Here is a 17,196-nt window from a genome sequence, read left to right on the forward strand (position 1 = left end):
CCCCGCGCTCGCTCCATTCCCCCCCCGCGCTCGCTCTCTCCCCCCCCGGCGCTCGCTCTCTCCCCCCCCGCGCATCGCTCTCTCCCCCCCCGCGCTCGCTCTCTCTCTCCCCCCCCGCGCTCGCTCTCTTCCCCCCCCCGCGCTCGCTCTCATCCCCCCCCGCGCTCGCTCTCTCCCCCCCTCCCGCGCTCGCTCTCTCCCCCCCCCGCGCTCGCTCTCTCCCCCCCTCGCGCTCGCTCTCTCCCCCCCCGCGCTCGCTCTCTCCCCCCCCGCGCTCGCTCTCTCCCCCCCCGCGCTCGCTCTCTCCCCCCCCGCGCTCGCTCTCTCCCCCCCGCGCTCGCTCTCTCCCCCCCCGCGCTCGCTCTCTCCCCCCCCCGCGCTCGCTCTCTCCCCCCCCGCGCTCGCTCTCTCTCCCCCCCCGCGCTCGCTCTCTTCCCCCCCCCGCGCTCGCTCTCTCCCCCCCCGCGCTCGCTCTCTCTCCCCCCCCGCGCTCGCTCTCTCCCCCCCCGCGCTCGCTCTCTCCCCCCCCGCGCTCGCTCTCTTCCCCCCCCGCGCCTCGCTCTCTCCCCCCCCCGCGCTCGCTCTCTCCCCCCCCGCGCTCGCTCTCTCCCCCCCCGCGCTCGCTCTCGCTCTCCCCCCCCGCGCTCGCTCTCTCCCCCCCCGCGCTCGCTCTCTCCCCCCCCGCGCTCGCTCTCTCCCCCCCCGCGCTCGCTCTCATCCCCCCCCCGCGCTCGCTCTCTCCCCCCCCGCGCTCGCTCTCTCCCCCCCCGCGCTCGCTCTCTCCCCCCCCGCGCTCGCTCTCTCCCCCCCCGCGCTCGCTCTCTCCCCCCCCGCGCTCGCTCTCTCCCCCCCCGCGCTCGCTCTCTCCCCCCCCGCGCTCGCTCTCTCTCCCCCCCGCGCTCGCTCTCTCCCCCCCGCGCGCTCGCTCTCTCTCCCCCCCGCGCTCGCTCTCTCCCCCCCCGCGCTCGCTCTCTCCCCCCCCCGCGCTCGCTCTCTCTCCCCCCCCCGCGCTCGCTCTCTCCCCCCCCGCGCTCGCTCTCTCCCCCCCCGCGCTCGCTCTCTCGCTCTCCCCCCCGCGCTCGCTCTCTCCCCCCCCGCGCTCGCTCTCTCCCCCCCCGCGCTCGCTCTCTCCCCCCCCGCGCTCGCTCTCTCCCCCCCCGCGCTCGCTCTCTCCCCCCCCGCGCTCGCTCTCTCCCCCCCCGCGCTCGCTCTCTCCCCCCCCGCGCTCGCTCTCTCCCCCCCCCGCGCTCGCTCTCGTCTCCCCCCCCGCGCTCGCTCTCTCCCCCCCCGCGCTCGCTCTCTCCCCCCCCGCGCTCGCTCTCTCCCCCCCGCGCTCGCTCTCTCCCCCCCCGCGCTCGCTCTCTCCCCCCCGCGCTCGCTCTCTCCCCCCCCGCGCTCGCTCTCTCCCCCCCCCGCGCTCGCTCTCTCCCCCCCGCGCTCGCTCTCTCCCCCCCCGCGCTCGCTCTCTCCCCCCCGCGCTCGCTCTCTCCCCCCCCGCGCTCGCTCTCTCCCCCCCCGCGCTCGCTCTCTCCCCCCCCGCGCTCGCTCTCTCCCCCCCCGCGCTCGCTCTCTCCCCCCCGCGCTCGCTCTCTCCCCCCCCGCGCTCGCTCTCTCCCCCCCCGCGCTCGCTCTCTCCCCCCCGCGCTCGCTCTCTCCCCCCCCGCGCTCGCTCTCTCCCCCCCCCGCGCTCGCTCTCTCCCCCCCCGCGCTCGCTCTCTCCCCCCCCCGCGCTCGCTCTCTCCCCCCCGCGCTCGCTCTCTCCCCCCCGCGCTCGCTCTCTCCCCCCCCGCGCTCGCTCTCTCCCCCCCCGCGCTCGCTCTCTCCCCCCCCGCGCTCGCTCTCTCCCCCCCCGCGCTCGCTCTCTCCCCCCCGCGCTCGCTCTCTCCCCCCCGCTCGCTCTCTCCCCCCCCCGCGCTCGCTCTCTCCCCCCCCGCGCTCGCTCTCTCCCCCCGCGCTCGCTCTCTCCCCCCGCGCTCGCTCTCTCCCCCCCCGCGCTCGCTCTCTCCCCCCCCGCGCTCGCTCTCTCCCCCCGCGCTCGCTCTCTCCCCCCCGCGCTCGCTCTCTCCCCCCCCGCGCTCGCTCTCTCCCCCCCCGCGCTCGCTCTCTCCCCCCCCGCGCTCGCTCTCTCCCCCCCCGCGCTCGCTCTCTCCCCCCCCGCGCTCGCTCTCTCCCCCCCGCGCTCGCTCTCTCCCCCCCCCGCGCTCGCTCTCTCCCCCCCCGCGCTCGCTCTCTCCCCCCCCGCGCTCGCTCTCTCCCCCCCCGCGCTCGCTCTCTCCCCCCCCGCGCTCGCTCTCTCCCCCCCCGCGCTCGCTCTCTCCCCCCCCGCGCTCGCTCTCTCCCCCCCCGCGCTCGCTCTCTCCCCCCCCGCGCTCGCTCTCTCCCCCCCCGCGCTCGCTCTCTCCCCCCCCCGCGCTCGCTCTCTCCCCCCCCGCGCTCGCTCTCTCCCCCCGCGCTCGCTCTCTCCCCCCCGCGCTCGCTCTCTCCCCCCCCGCGCTCGCTCTCTCCCCCCCCGCGCTCGCTCTCTCCCCCCCCCGCGCTCGCTCTCTCCCCCCCCCGCGCTCGCTCTCTCCCCCCGCGCTCGCTCTCTCCCCCCCCCGCGCTCGCTCTCTCCCCCCCCCCGCGCTCGCTCTCTCCCCCCCCGCGCTCGCTCTCCCCCCCCGCGCTCGCTCTCTCCCCCCCCGCGCTCGCTCTCTCCCCCCCCGCGCTCGCTCTCCCCCCGCGCTCTCCTCCCCCCCGCGCTCGCTCTCTCCCCCCCCCGCGCTCGCTCTCTCCCCCCCCCGCGCTCGCTCTCTCCCCCCCCCGCGCTCGCTCTCTCCCCCCCCGCGCTCGCTCTCTCCCCCCCGCGCTCGCTCTCTCCCCCCCCGCGCTCGCTCTCTCTCCCCCCCCGCGCTCGCTCTCTCCCCCCCCGCGCTCGCTCTCTCCCCCCCCCGCGCTCGCTCTCTCCCCCCCCGCGCTCGCTCTCTCCCCCCCCGCGCTCGCTCTCTCCCCCCCCCGCGCTCGCTCTCTCCCCCCCGCGCTCGCTCTCTCTCCCCCCCGCGCTCGCTCTCTCCCCCCCCCGCGCTCGCTCTCTCCCCCCCCGCGCTCGCTCTCTCCCCCCCGCGCTCGCTCTCTCCCCCCCCGCGCTCGCTCTCTCCCCCCCCCGCGCTCGCTCTCTCCCCCCCCGCGCTCGCTCTCTCCCCCCCCGCGCTCGCTCTCTCCCCCCCCGCGCTCGCTCTCTCCCCCCCCGCGCTCGCTCTCTCCCCCCCCGCGCTCGCTCTCTCCCCCCCCGCGCTCGCTCTCTCCCCCCCCGCGCTCGCTCTCTCCCCCCCCGCGCTCGCTCTCTCCCCCCCGCGCTCGCTCTCTCCCCCCCCGCGCTCGCTCTCTCCCCCCCCGCGCTCGCTCTCTCCCCCCCCGCGCTCGCTCTCTCCCCCCCCCGCGCTCGCTCTCTCCCCCCCCCGCGCTCGCTCTCTCCCCCCCGCGCTCGCTCTCTCCCCCCCGCGCTCGCTCTCTCCCCCCCCGCGCTCGCTCTCTCCCCCCCCGCGCTCGCTCTCTCCCCCCCCGCGCTCGCTCTCTCCCCCCCCGCGCTCGCTCTCTCCCCCCCCGCGCTCGCTCTCTCCCCCCCCGCGCTCGCTCTCTCCCCCCCCGCGCTCGCTCTCTCCCCCCCCGCGCTCGCTCTCTCCCCCCCCGCGCTCGCTCTCTCCCCCCCCGCGCTCGCTCTCTCCCCCCCCGCGCTCGCTCTCTCCCCCCCCGCGCTCGCTCTCTCCCCCCCCGCGCTCGCTCTCTCCCCCCCCGCGCTCGCTCTCTCCGCGCTCTCTCCCCCCCGCGCTCGCTCTCTCCCCCCCCGCGCTCGCTCTCTCCCCCCCGCGCTCGCTCTCTCCCCCCCCGCGCTCGCTCTCTCCCCCCCCGCGCTCGCTCTCTCCCCCCCCCGCGCTCGCTCTCTCCCCCCCCGCGCTCGCTCTCGCTCTCCCCCCCCGCGCTCGCTCTCTCCCCCCCCCGCGCTCGCTCTCTCCCCCCGCGCTCGCTCTCCCCCGCGCTCGCTCTCTCCCCCCCCCGCGCTCGCTCTCTCCCCCCCCCGCGCTCGCTCTCTCCCCCCCCCGCGCTCGCTCTCTCCCCCCCCCGCGCTCGCTCTCTCCCCCCCCCGCGCTCGCTCTCTCCCCCCCCCGCGCTCGCTCTCTCCCCCCCCCGCGCTCGCTCTCTCCCCCCCCGCGCTCGCTCTCTCCCCCCCCCGCGCTCGCTCTCTCCCCCCCCGCGCTCGCTCTCTCCCCCCCCGCGCTCGCTCTCTCCCCCCCCGCGCTCGCTCTCTCCCCCCCCGCGCTCGCTCTCTCCCCCCCCCGCGCTCGCTCTCTCCCCCCCCGCGCTCGCTCTCTCCCCCCCCCGCGCTCGCTCTCTCCCCCCCCGCGCTCGCTCTCTCCCCCCCCGCGCTCGCTCTCTCCCCCCCCGCGCTCGCTCTCTCCCCCCCCGCGCTCGCTCTCTCCCCGGCTCGCTCTCTCCCCCCCGCGCTCGCTCTCTCCCCCCCCGCGCTCGCTCTCTCCCCCCCCGCGCTCGCTCTCTCCCCCCCCGCGCTCGCTCTCTCCCCCCCCGCGCTCGCTCTCTCCCCCCCCGCGCTCGCTCTCTCCCCCCCCGCGCTCGCTCTCTCCCCCCCCGCGCTCGCTCTCTCCCCCCCCGCGCCTCGCTCTCTCCCCCCCCGCGCTCGCTCTCTCCCCCCCCGCGCTCGCTCTCTCCCCCCCCCGCGCTCGCTCTCTCCCCCCCCGCGCTCGCTCTCTCCCCCCCGCGCTCGCTCTCCTCCCCCCCCGCGCTCGCTCTCTCCCCCCCCCGCGCTCGCTCTCTCCCCCCCGCGCTCGCTCTCTCCCCCCCCGCGCTCGCTCTCTCCCCCCCCGCGCTCGCTCTCTCCCCCCCCGCGCTCGCTCTCTCCCCCCCCCGCGCTCGCTCTCTCTCCCCCCCCGCGCTCGCTCTCTCCCCCCCCGCGCTCGCTCTCTCCCCCCCCGCGCTCGCTCTCTCCCCGGTCGCTCTCCCCCCCGCGCTCGCTCTCTCCCCCCCCGCGCTCGCTCTCTCCCCCCCCGCGCTCGCTCTCTCCCCCCCGCGCTCGCTCTCTCCCCCCCCGCGCTCGCTCTCTCCCCCCCCGCGCTCGCTCTCTCCCCCCCCGCGCTCGCTCTCTCCCCCCCCCGCGCTCGCTCTCTCCCCCCCCGCGCTCGCTCTCTCCCCCCCCGCGCTCGCTCTCTCCCCCCCCGCGCTCGCTCTCTCGCTCTCCCCCCCCGCGCTCGCTCTCTCCCCCCCCGCGCTCGCTCTCTCCCCCCCCGCGCTCGCTCTCTCCCCCCCCCGCGCTCGCTCTCTCCCCCCCCGCGCTCCGCTCTCTCCCCCCCCCGCGCTCGCTCTCTCCCCCCCCGCGCTCGCTCTCTCCCCCCCCGCGCTCGCTCTCTCCCCCCCCGCGCTCGCTCTCTCCCCCCCGCGCTCGCTCTCTCCCCCCCCCCGCGCTCGCTCTCTCCCCCCCCCGCGCTCGCTCTCTCCCCCCCCGCGCTCGCTCTCTCCCCCCCCGCGCTCGCTCTCTCCCCCCCCCGCGCTCGCTCTCTCCCCCCCCCGCGCTCGCTCTCTCCCCCCCCGCGCTCGCTCTCTCCCCCCCCGCGCTCGCTCTCTCCCCCCGCGCTCTCCCCCCCGCGCTCGCTCTCTCCCCCCCCGCGCTCGCTCTCTCCCCCCCCGCGCTCGCTCTCCTCCCCCCCCCGCGCTCGCTCTCTCCCCCCCCGCGCTCGCTCTCTCCCCCCCCCGCGCTCGCTCTCTCCCCCCCCGCGCTCGCTCTCTCCCCCCCCGCGCTCGCTCTCTCCCCCCCCGCGCTCGCTCTCTCCCCCCCCGCGCTCGCTCTCTCCCCCCCCGCGCTCGCTCTCTCCCCCCCCCGCGCTCGCTCTCTCCCCCCCCGCGCTCGCTCTCTCCCCCCCCCCGCGCTCGCTCTCTCCCCCCCCCGCGCTCGCTCTCTCCCCCCCCGCGCTCGCTCTCTCCCCCCCCGCGCTCGCTCTCTCCCCCCCCGCGCTCGCTCTCTCCCCCCCCGCGCTCGCTCTCTCCCCCCCCGCGCTCGCTCTCTCCCCCCCCCGCGCTCGCTCTCTCCCCCCCCGCGCTCGCTCTCTCCCCCCCCGCGCTCGCTCTCTCCCCCCCCGCGCTCGCTCTCTCCCCCCCCGCGCTCGCTCTCTCCCCCCCCGCGCTCGCTCTCTCCCCCCCCGCGCTCGCTCTCTCCCCCCGCGCTCGCTCTCTCCCCCCCGCGCTCGCTCTCTCCCCCCCCGCGCTCGCTCTCTCCCCCCCCGCGCTCGCTCTCTCCCCCCCGCGCTCGCTCTCTCCCCCCCCGCGCTCGCTCTCTCCCCCCCCGCGCTCGCTCTCTCCCCCCCCGCGCTCGCTCTCTCCCCCCCCGCGCTCGCTCTCTCCCCCCCCCGCGCTCGCTCTCTCCCCCCCCCGCGCTCGCTCTCTCCCCCCCCGCGCTCGCTCTCTCCCCCCCCCGCGCTCGCTCTCTCCCCCCCCGCGCTCGCTCTCTCCCCCCCCGCCGCGCTCGCTCGCTCTCTCCCCCCCCGCGCTCGCTCTCTCCCCCCCCGCGCTCGCTCTCTCCCCCCCCGCGCTCGCTCTCTCCCCCCCGCGCTCGCTCTCTCCCCCCCCGCGCTCGCTCTCTCCCCCCCCGCGCTCGCTCTCTCCCCCCCCGCGCTCGCTCTCTCCCCCCCCGCGCTCGCTCTCTCCCCCCCCGCGCTCGCTCTCTCCCCCCCCGCGCTCGCTCTCTCCCCCCCCGCGCTCGCTCTCTCCCCCCCCGCGCTCGCTCTCTCCCCCCCCGCGCTCGCTCTCTCCCCCCCCGCGCTCGCTCTCTCCCCCCCCGCGCTCGCTCTCTCCCCCCGGCTCGCTCTCTCCCCCCCCGCGCTCGCTCTCTCCCCCCCCCGCGCTCGCTCTCTCCCCCCCCGCGCTCGCTCTCTCCCCCCCGCGCTCGCTCTCTCCCCCCCCGCGCTCGCTCTCTCCCCCCCCGCGCTCGCTCTCTCCCCCCCCGCGCTCGCTCTCTCCCCCCCCGCGCTCGCTCTCTCCCCCCCCCGCGCTCGCTCTCTCCCCCCCCGCGCTCGCTCTCTCCCCCCCCGCGCTCGCTCTCTCCCCCCCCGCGCTCGCTCTCTCCCCCCCCGCGCTCGCTCTCTCCCCCCCCGCGCTCGCTCTCTCCCCCCCCGCGCTCGCTCTCTCCCCCCCGCGCTCGCTCTCTCCCCCCCCGCGCTCGCTCTCTCCCCCCCGCGCTCGCTCTCTCCCCCCCCGCGCTCGCTCTCTCCCCCCCGCGCTCGCTCTCTCCCCCCCGCGCTCGCTCTCTCCCCCCCGCGCTCGCTCTCTCCCCCCCCGCGCTCGCTCTCTCCCCCCCCGCGCTCGCTCTCTCCCCCCCCGCGCTCGCTCTCTCCCCCCCCGCGCTCGCTCTCTCCCCCCCCGCGCTCGATCTCTCCCCCCCCGCGCTCGCTCTCCCCCCCGCGCTCGCTCTCCCCCCCGCTCTCGCTCTCTCCCCCGCTCTCGCTCTCTCCCCCGCACTCGCGCTCTCCCCCGCACTCGCTCTCTCCCCCGCACTCGCTCTCTCCCCCGCACTCGCTCTCTCCCCCGCACTCGCTCTCTCCCCCGCACTCGCTCTCTCCCCCGCACTCGCTCTCTCCCCCGCTCTCGCTCTCTCCCCCGCACTCGCTCTCTCCCCCGCACTCGCTCTCTCCCCCGCTCTCGCTCTCTCCCCCGCTCTCTCTCTCTCCCCCGCTCTCTCTCTCTCCCCCGCTCTCTCTCTCTCCCCCGCTCTCTCTCTCTCCCCCGCTCTCTCTCTCTCCCCCGCTCTCTCTCTCTCCCCCGCTCTCTCTCTCTCCCCCGCTCTCTCTCTCTCTCCCCCGCTCTCTCTCTCTCCCCCGCTCTCTCTCTCTCCCCCGCTCTCTCTCTCTCCCCCGCGCTCGCTCTCTCCCCCGCGCTCGCTCTCTCCCCCGCGCTCGCTCTCTCCCCCGCGCTCGCTCTCTCCCCCGCTCTCTCTCCCCTGCGCTCTCTCTCTCCCCCGCGCTCTCTCTCTCCCCCGCGCTCTCTCTCTCCCCCCCGCTCTCTCTCTCCCCCCCGCTCTCTCTCTCCCCCCGCTCTCTCTCTCCCCCCCGCTCTCTCTCCCCCCCCCGCTCTCTCTCTCCCCCCCGCTCTCTCCCCCCCGCTCTCTCTCTCCCCCCCCGCTCTCTCTCTCTCCCCCCCGCTCGCGCGCTCTCCCCCGCTCGCGCGCTCTCCCCCGCTCGCTCTCTCTCCCCCGCGCGCTCTCTCTCCCCCGCGCGCTCTCTCTCCCCCGCGCGCTCTCTCTCCCCCCCGCGCTCTCTCTCCCCCCCGCGCTCTCTCTCCCCCCCGCGCTCTCTCTCCCCCCCGCGCTCTCTCTCCCCCCCGCGCTCTCTCTCCCCCCCGCGCTCTCTCTCCCCCCCGCGCTCTCTCTCCCCCCCGCGCTCTCTCTCCCCCCCGCGCTCTCTCTCCCCCCCGCGCTCTCTCTCCCCCCCGCGCTCTCTCTCCCCCCCGCGCTCTCTCTCCCCCCCGCGCTCTCTCTCCCCCCCGCGCTCTCTCTCCCCCCCGCGCTCTCTCTCCCCCCCGCGCTCTCTCTCCCCCCCGCGCTCTCTCTCCCCCCCGCGCTCTCTCTCCCCCCCGCGCTCTCTCTCCCCCCCGCGCTCTCTCTCCCCCCCGCGCTCTCTCTCCCCCCCGCGCTCTCTCTCCCCCCCGCGCTCTCTCTCCCCCCCGCGCTCTCTCTCCCCCCCGCGCTCTCTCTCCCCCCCCGCGCTCTCTCTCCCCCCCCGCGCTCTCTCTCCCCCCCCGCGCTCTCTCTCCCCCCCCGCGCTCTCTCTCCCCCCCCGCGCTCTCTCTCCCCCCCCGCGCTCGCTCTCCCCCCCCCGCGCTCGCTCTCTCCCCCGCTCTCGCTCTCTCTCTCTCTCCCCCCGCTCTCTCTCTCTCCCCCGCTCGCTCTCCCTCCCCCTGCTCGCTCTCCCTCCCCCGCTCGCGCGCTCTCTTTCCTCTGCTCTCTCAATTCAATTCAATTCAATTCAAATGCTTTATTGGCATGAAAGTTTACAGGGAACCATATTGCCAAAGCTTACATAACAAAAAGTACAGTTTTCCAACATTCTGTAGGTGTCAAACAATTTTGACCTTCGTTGGGTACATACAATATTAATTTAAACAATATTAATTTAAACATTCGTTGAACATCGTTGGGTACATTCAGTATTAATTTTAAACAGTCCTCAGGTTGTGACATGTTGTTACATATTTGGCACCAAGGTATGGTCTGTCTCCTTCTCCCAGGACTAATCTTAATTTTGACAGGTCATCCAATTCTTTGAAATCTGGGGTTGTTTGGCTGAGCTTGTCAAATAATATGTTTCTTGTTTTGTTGAATTTTTCGCATTTTAGGAGGAAGTGCATCTCTGTCTCAACCTCGCCGGCCAGACATTGATCACATATTCTATTCTCTCTAGGCTGCCAGGATTTCTTGTATCTTCCTTTTTCAATTGCCAGTTGGTGGTCGCTTAGTCTGTACCTGGTGAGGGTCTGTCTCTGTTTTGTGTCTCTGATGGTCGAGAGATAGTCTGCCGGTTTATATTCTCTTTTTAGGGCCCGGTAACATTCTAATCTGCTTTGGCTTTTGGTTATTTTGTTCCAATGTTCCAGGTAGGTTTCTTTGCATTGTTTAATGATTTGGTTCACTCGGATTGGTGTTTGGACGGCAGTGTTGGTCTGGGACTGGTCAGGGTCTGGCTGAGTAGGAGTACTTAGTTTCAGTAGCAGCTGACTCGGGACTCTTCTGGGTTTAGCTCTTGGGTCTGGAAGGCTTTAAAATGAAGGGTGTCTGGGGAGCTAGATTTGAGGTGATTTAGGAAGTTTAGTGCTCGTTTGTGGATGTTTATTATCAGTGGGTATCTGCCTAGTTCGGCTCTGCATGCATTTGTTGGTGTTTTCCTTTGGGTGCGAAGAATGCTTCGGCAAAATTCTGCATGTAGGGCTTCTATTGTGTGTTTTTCCCATTTAGTGTAGCTATGGTGATTGAGCGGGCCCCCATACTTCACTACCATACAGCGCAATGGGCAGGATTATGCTGTCAAATATTTTGAGCCAGATTTTGATTGGGATTTGGATGTTGTAGAATTTTCTTTTTATTGCATATAGGGCTCTTCGGGCTTTTTCTTTTAGTGCATTCACTGCTATGCTGAAGCTCCCTGATGCTGTAATGGTTAGACCAAGGTAAGTGTAGCTCATAGTGTGTCCTATGATGGTATCACTGAGAGTAAACTGGTATTTGTTTTCCTGACACCTGGGCCTTTTTTGAAAAATCATGATGTTGGTTTTCTTTAGATTTACTGTTAGGGCCCAATTTTGGCAGTATTTGTCGAGTAGGTCTAATTGTTGCTGTAATCCCTGTTCTGTGGGAGACAGCAGAACCAGGTCGTCCGCATAGAACAGGGATTTCACTTCTCCATCCAGGAGACAGAGACCCGGTGACTTGCTTTGCTCCAGCATGTCTGCTAATTCATTATATATGTTGAACAGGGTCGGGCTCAAATTGCAGCCCTGCCGGACGCCTCTTTGGGTGAAGAAACCGGTGCGTTTGTCTCCAATTTTGACACCGCATTTATTTTTCAGATACATCGATTTAATAAGGTCATGGACTTTGCCCCCTATTCCACACTGAAGAAGTTTATAATGCAGCCCTTCGTGCCAGATAGAGTCAAAGGCTTTCTTGAAGTCAATGAAACAAGCGAATATTTTCCCATTTTTTGTTTGGTGTATATGTTTTTCAATGAGAGTGTGAAGGGTATAGATATGGTCGGTGGTGCGGTGTTTTGGAAGAAAGCCTATTTGGTTTTTTCTAAGGATATTATGTTTGTTAAGAAAATCCAGTAATCTACTATTTAGAATACTGCAGAATAACTTCCCTGGACAACTGTTGACACAGATGCCGCGGTAGTTATTTGGGTCTGATTTGTTTCCACTTTTATATATGGGAGAGATGAGTCCTTGGCACCAGATATCGGGAAAACAGCCTGAACGTAATATGATGTTGAATAACTTGAGTACAGCACCCTGCATCTCCATATTGCTGAACTTGAGCATTTCATTTTTGATGTTGTCTGGACCACAGGCTTTCTTTAGGTGGAGAGATTTTGTTTTTGTGGCCAGTTCTTTCTATGTGATTGGGGAGTCTGGAGGGTTTTGGTTGTCTTTAATTGTTGCTTCTAATGTGTGGAGTTTTTCTGTGACATGATGTTGACTTGGGTTTGTTTCGTTTATTGGGATGTCTTTGTAGAGGTTTTCAAAATGTGTTCTCCCGATGTCGCCATCTTGGATTGGTAATGCTTGCAATTGTGTTGTACTCAGGTTATTCCACATATCCCAGAATTGATTTGGATTAATGGAGTTTTCAATTTCTTCGAGTATTTTGTGGGTATAATTTTGTGTTTTTTTCCTAATGGTGTGTTTATATCTTTTGAGGGTCTCATTGTATCTAATACGTAGGTCTGGATTGTTTGGTTGGCGATGCTTTTGGTTTGATATTTTTCTCAGGTCTTTTCTGGCATTTTTGCATTCGTGGTAAAACCATTTATCATTTTTATTTTGTCTTTTGTAACGTTTCCTCTTCTGTTTCACAAGGTCGGCTTTTACAGCTGCCTCATGGAAGATATTTATATCATCTATGGCCATGTTTACACCATCTCTGGTGATCTCATATAGATTTTCTTTAAATTTTGATATTTTACTTGTGAGATCAGGTGAATTTAGTGCTGTGATGAATTTATCTCCACTGTCTGGGGCCCATCTGTATGTCTGGTTTATTTTATGGAGCTTACTGGGTTCCTTTTTTGTGTCTGTAGTTTGGGCAGAAAGTTTAAGGTACACATTTATTTGGTTATAGTCTGAGAGGGGGGATTGCTGCCTGACAGTGAATGCGTTGATATCGCAGGGGTCCAGGTCAGTGATTGTATAATCCACCACACTAGACCCAAGAGTTGAGGAATATGTGAGTCTCCCTAAGGAGTCCCCTCTGAACCTACCGTTAACTATGTACAGGCCTAAGGCTCGGTAGAGTTGGACTACCTCCCTACCGCTTTTATTTATTTCTATTTTATTGACTAAATTTTCGACATGGAGCAAATCTTGAAGCCGGAACGTTTAGACCTGGATCCTCAAGCAGCAGATACAGCCAATAACTTTGATCACTGGCTGAGCTGTTTCGAAGCCTTCCTGGAGGCCTCCAGCACTACCGTCACTACAGATGACGCGAAACGGCTTGTCTTGAACTCACGGGTGAGCCACCGAGTCTACTCGATCATCCGAGACGCCACAACTTACGCGGCCGCCATCGCGACACTAAAGGAACAATACGTGAGGCCTGTTAACGAGGTCTACGCCAGACACCTGGCTACCCGAAAACAGCGCCCCGGGGAATCGGGCGCCGAATATCTACTGGCACTGAGAGTCCTCGGCCGGGCCTGTAATTGCAAAGCGGTGACGGCCAAGGAATGCACGGAAGACCTGATCCGAGACACCTACATAGCCGGCATCAGGTCCAACTATACACGGCAGAGGCTGCTGGAACAGAGGGGGCTCGACCTGCAGAAGACGGTGGCCCTCGCTAACTCGTTAGACGTAGCCATCCAGAACATGGACGCCTACCCCCCTGACCGGATGGCCACGTGGATGTCACGGGAGCAGCCATCTTGGGACCCGGGAAGGCCACAAGCCGCCAGCAGCCCAACTACAGCTGCAATGACCAGAGGCCAGAAATGCTACTTCTGCGGCCAAGCCAAGCACCCCAGACAGCAATGCCCAGCAAAGGACGCGACCTGCTCCAAATGCGGCAAGAAAGGCCACTACGCGAGAGTGTGCCGGGCGAAATCGACCCCCAATTCCAGCAGCGCCGCTTGTGAACCGTGCAGGCCGCCATTTTGGACCCCACCAACCACGTGTGAGCCGTGCGGGCCGCCATTTTGGGCACCACCAGCCGCAGGGGAGCCGCCATCTTGGACACCATTTCGGGACCAGGCCCCCGGCGCGGGCGAATACTACAGCGACCCACCGACCTCGACGATGGCCTCCATCACCCTGGACCAATCTAGGCCCCATCAACTAGCCAGGTCCATGATGAACGTAAAGGTAAATGGCCATGCCACAAATTGCCTTTTCGACTGCGGAAGCACGGAGAGCTTCATCCACCCCGACACGGTGCGACGCTACTCCCTATCGGTTATGCCCACATGCCACCAGGTCTTTATGGCCTCAAAGTCCCATACGGCGGACGTCGGCGGCTACTGTGTAGCGACTCTGACAGTGAATGGCGTGGAGTACAGAGATTTTTAATTCCTCGTACTGCCACAGCTCTGCGCTCCCGTACTGCTAGGATTAGACTTCCAGTGCCACCTGGAGAGCGTCACGATGGCATATGGCGGGCCCCTGCCCCCACTTACAGTCTGCAGCTGGCAGAATTTAAACACAGCGCCGCGCAAAGTATGCAGCCTGTCCACCCTGAAGGTCAAACCCCCCCGTTGTTCGCTAACCTCGCCAAAGACTGCAAGCCAATTGTTACTAAAAGCAGGCGGTACAGTGCCGGGGATAGGAGCTTTATTAAATCAGAAGTGGAAAGACTCCTGAGGGAAGGGATTATCGAGGGCAGCACCAGCCCATGGCGAGCCCAAGTGGTGGTAGTGAAGACCGGCGAAAAACAGCGCCTGGTCATTGATTACAGCCAGACGATCAATCGATACACGCAATTAGACGCATACCCACTTCCCCGCATATCTGACATGGTCAACCAGATAGCACAATACTGGGTATTCTCGACGATTGATCTGAAGTCGGCATACCACCAGCTCCCCATCAGGCCTGAGGACCGCCAGTACACGGCCTTCGAGGCTGACGGTCGCCTCTACCACTTCCTCCGAGTCCCCTTCGGCATCACCAACGGGGTCTCGGTCTTCCAAAGGGAGATGGACCGGATGGTTGACCAGAACGCGCTGCAGGCCACCTTCCCCTATCTAGACAACGTCACCATCTGCATGACCACGACGCCAACCTAGAAAAATTCCTCCGTACGGCCCAACGGCTGAATCTGACATACAACATAGAAAAATGTATGTTCCGCACCGCGCGCCTCGCTATTCTTGGCTGCGTGGTGGAAAACGGAGTCATCGGCCCCGACCCCGACCGAATGCGCCCCCTCCTGGAACTACCCCTCCCCCACTGCCTAATAGCCCTGAAGAGATGCCTAGGGTTCTTCTCTTACTATGCCCAGTGGGTGCCCAACTATGCGGACAAAGCCCGGCCCCTCATCAAGTCAACCTCCTTCCCCCTGACGGCAGAGGCCCGTGCGGCCTTCACCCTCATAAAAGAGGACATTGCGAAGGCCACAATGCACGCAGTGGATGAGTCCATCCCTTTCCAAGTGGAGAGCGATGCATCCGACTTCGCCCTAGCCGCAACCCTTAACCAGGCGGGGAGACCCGTGGCCTTCTTTTCACGGACCCTCCAGGGCCCCGAAATTCGACACTCCTCAGTCGAGAAGGAGGCCCAGGCGATAGTGGAGGCTGTACGGCACTGGAGGCATTACCTGGCCGGTAAACGTTTCACCCTGCTCACTGACAAAGGGGGAAAATCAAAAATGATAAGATATTGCGGTGGAGGATCGAGTTATCCACCTACAACTACGATATCTTATATCGGCCCGGGAAACTTAATGAGCCCCCAGACGCCCTATCCCGTGGGACATGTGCCAACGCACAAGTCGATAGGCTACGGACCCTCCACAATGATCTCTGCCACCCGGGGGTCACCAGGCTCTTCCATTTTATTAAAGCTCGCAACCTGCCTTACTCCATCGAGGAGGTCAGGACCATGACCGGGAACTGCCAGGTCTGCGCCGAATGCAAACCGCATTTTTATAGGCCAGACAGGGCACACCTGATTAAAGCCACCTGCCCCTTCGAACGTCTCAGCGTCGATTTCAAGGGGCCCCTTCCCTCCTCTGACCGCAACACGTACTTCCTCAATATTATTGACGAGTACTCCCGTTTCCCCTTCGCCATCCCCTGCCCGGACATGACCAGCGCCACAGTCATCAGGTGCCTCAACGACCTGTTCGCCATATTTGGCTTCCCCAATTACATCCACAGCGACAGGGGCTCGTCGTTCATGAGCGATGAGCTGCGCCAGTACCTGCTCGAGAAGGGCATAGCCACGAGCAGGACTACCAGCTACAACCCCCGGGGTAATGGACAGGTAGAGAGGGAGAACGCAACGGTGTGGAAGACCGCCATGCTCGCCCTAAAATCCAAGGGCCTCCCAATCTCCCGTTGGCAAGATGTCCTCCCCGATGCGCTCCACTCCATACGATCACTGCTCTGTACTGCCACAAACGCCACCCCTCACGAGAAGATGTTCGTCTTCCCCAGGAAATCCACCTCGGGGACATCACTACCGCCATGGCTGACGTCTCCGGGACCCATCCTGCTCAGGAAACACGTGCGGAGCCATAAGACGGACCCCCTGGTCGAAAAGGTTCACCTCCTCCACGCCAACCCACAGTACGCCTACGTGGCGTATCCTGACGGGCGGGAGGACACAGTCTCAATTCGAGACCTTGCACCCTCAGGTACCACCCGAAACACCATCGATCACCATCCACTACCTCCAACCACCACCACTACCCACGACGCACCACCGGGGTGTCTACCACGAACTGACGACATGCCGGTGCCATCCCTACCCCGAGAGGACGACACGCCAGTGCTCCGTCCCACGCGAGAAGCGGCCGCGGGCAAAGAACCGCCGCAACCGGCACCACGAAGATCATTACGGCAGACAAGACCCCCGGAGAGACTTTCGTATACGAACTTTTGAAACACTTCACCCCGCCGGACTCTTTTTTAAACGGGTGAATGTGGTAAACCACTGCTAACTCTGTACATGTCTGTGTGGTAAACCACTGTTAACTCTGTACTGGTCCGGGCATGTCTCCGCCCCTGGCTCCACCCCTAAGCCCGGGTATAAAGGTGACTCACCACCCTTCCCCCGGGAGCTCTTAGGATGGATCCACTAGCAGAGGCATGCTCCAGTTCTTAGTCAATAAAAGCCTACTTCGTATAAGTTCAACTCGTAGTCTTTGGTGTTGTTGATAGTGCATCATCTATGAAAGGGTTTGATAGGGGAAATATGGAGAAGATATTTCCACTCGCGTGCTTGACCAGAATTAGGGGCCGTAAATATAAGATAGTCACTAATAAATCCAGTAGGAAATTCAGGAGAAACTTCTTTACCCAGAGAGTTGTGAGAATGTGGAACTCGCTACCACAGGGAGTGGTTGAGATGAATAGCATAGATACATTTAAGGGGAAGCTAGAGGGAGAAAGGAATAGAAGGGGATGTTGCTGGGGCAGGATGAAGGGCAGTGGGAGGAGGCTGGTGTGGAGCAGAAACACCAGCACGGACCAGTTGGGCCGAATGGCCTGTTTCTGTGCTGTAAGTACTTTGTAATTCCATGGAACAACCATCACGATTTGCTTTCTCTGTTGTCTTCCAGTGCCGATCCCTGAAAGCCCGGGGTGCTCGGTCTTGCCTCGACAACCTCTCGCGAGAGCCCCATGAGGGAGAAAGAGATGGCGGGAGCGGGGAGCAAGCGTCCTGTGGGAGAATCTCTGTCAACAGCCAACCTGGAGGAATCCGCGGGAACCTCGGGAACCAAGGTGGAGACCATCAAACTGGGCAGCGACACCTCCACGGTAAGTGGCCCTTGTGTTCATCATAGAAACTCTCAGCGCAGAAGGAGGCCCGTCGTGCCTGTGCTGGTTCTTTGAAAGAGCAGTCGAGTTTAGTCCCACATCCCCGCCTTTTCTCTGTAACCCTGTCCAGTACCCGTCCAACTCCCTTTTAAAATTATTGATGGAATCAGCTTCCACCATCTATTCATGGTGTGGAGATGCCGGAGTTGGACTGGGGTGGACAAATGTAAGAAGTCACACAACACCAGGTTATAGTCCAACAGCTTTATTTGAAATCACAAGCTTTCGGAGCGCTGCTCCTTCTTCAGGTGAAGTGGAGAAATGCATAAAGACACAGCTTATATAGTCAGAGAATCATGTCAGATGTTTACAGGTAACCTTTCCAACTGCCATTTATCACACCTCGGCAGAGAGATAATCACAGCAGTCAAAGGTGTGAATGGTGTCCAAACAGGTCAGTCCACTTCACCTG

The 17,196-nt window shown here is 65.4% G+C and overlaps 1 protein-coding gene across 1 annotated transcript in view; it reads left to right on the top strand.

Moving 5' to 3' along the window:
• The first annotated feature begins 16,500 nt into the window (after positions 1 to 16,500).
• Positions 16,501 to 17,196, top strand: part of LOC147095523 (E3 ubiquitin-protein ligase BRE1A-like) — a 35,184-nt gene continuing 34,488 nt past the window's right edge. The window contains exon 1 of the mRNA XM_085974648.1: positions 16,501 to 16,724. Coding sequence (XP_085830774.1) covers positions 16,587 to 16,724 — 138 coding nt within the window. The 5' untranslated portion in view covers positions 16,501 to 16,586. The remainder of the gene's footprint in view (positions 16,725 to 17,196) is intronic.

This window comes from Somniosus microcephalus, unplaced genomic scaffold, assembly GCF_052327205.1.
Source record: "Somniosus microcephalus isolate GS21.2 unplaced genomic scaffold, FLI_Smic_1.0 unresolved_chr1, whole genome shotgun sequence".
NCBI lineage: Eukaryota > Metazoa > Chordata > Chondrichthyes > Squaliformes > Somniosidae > Somniosus > Somniosus microcephalus.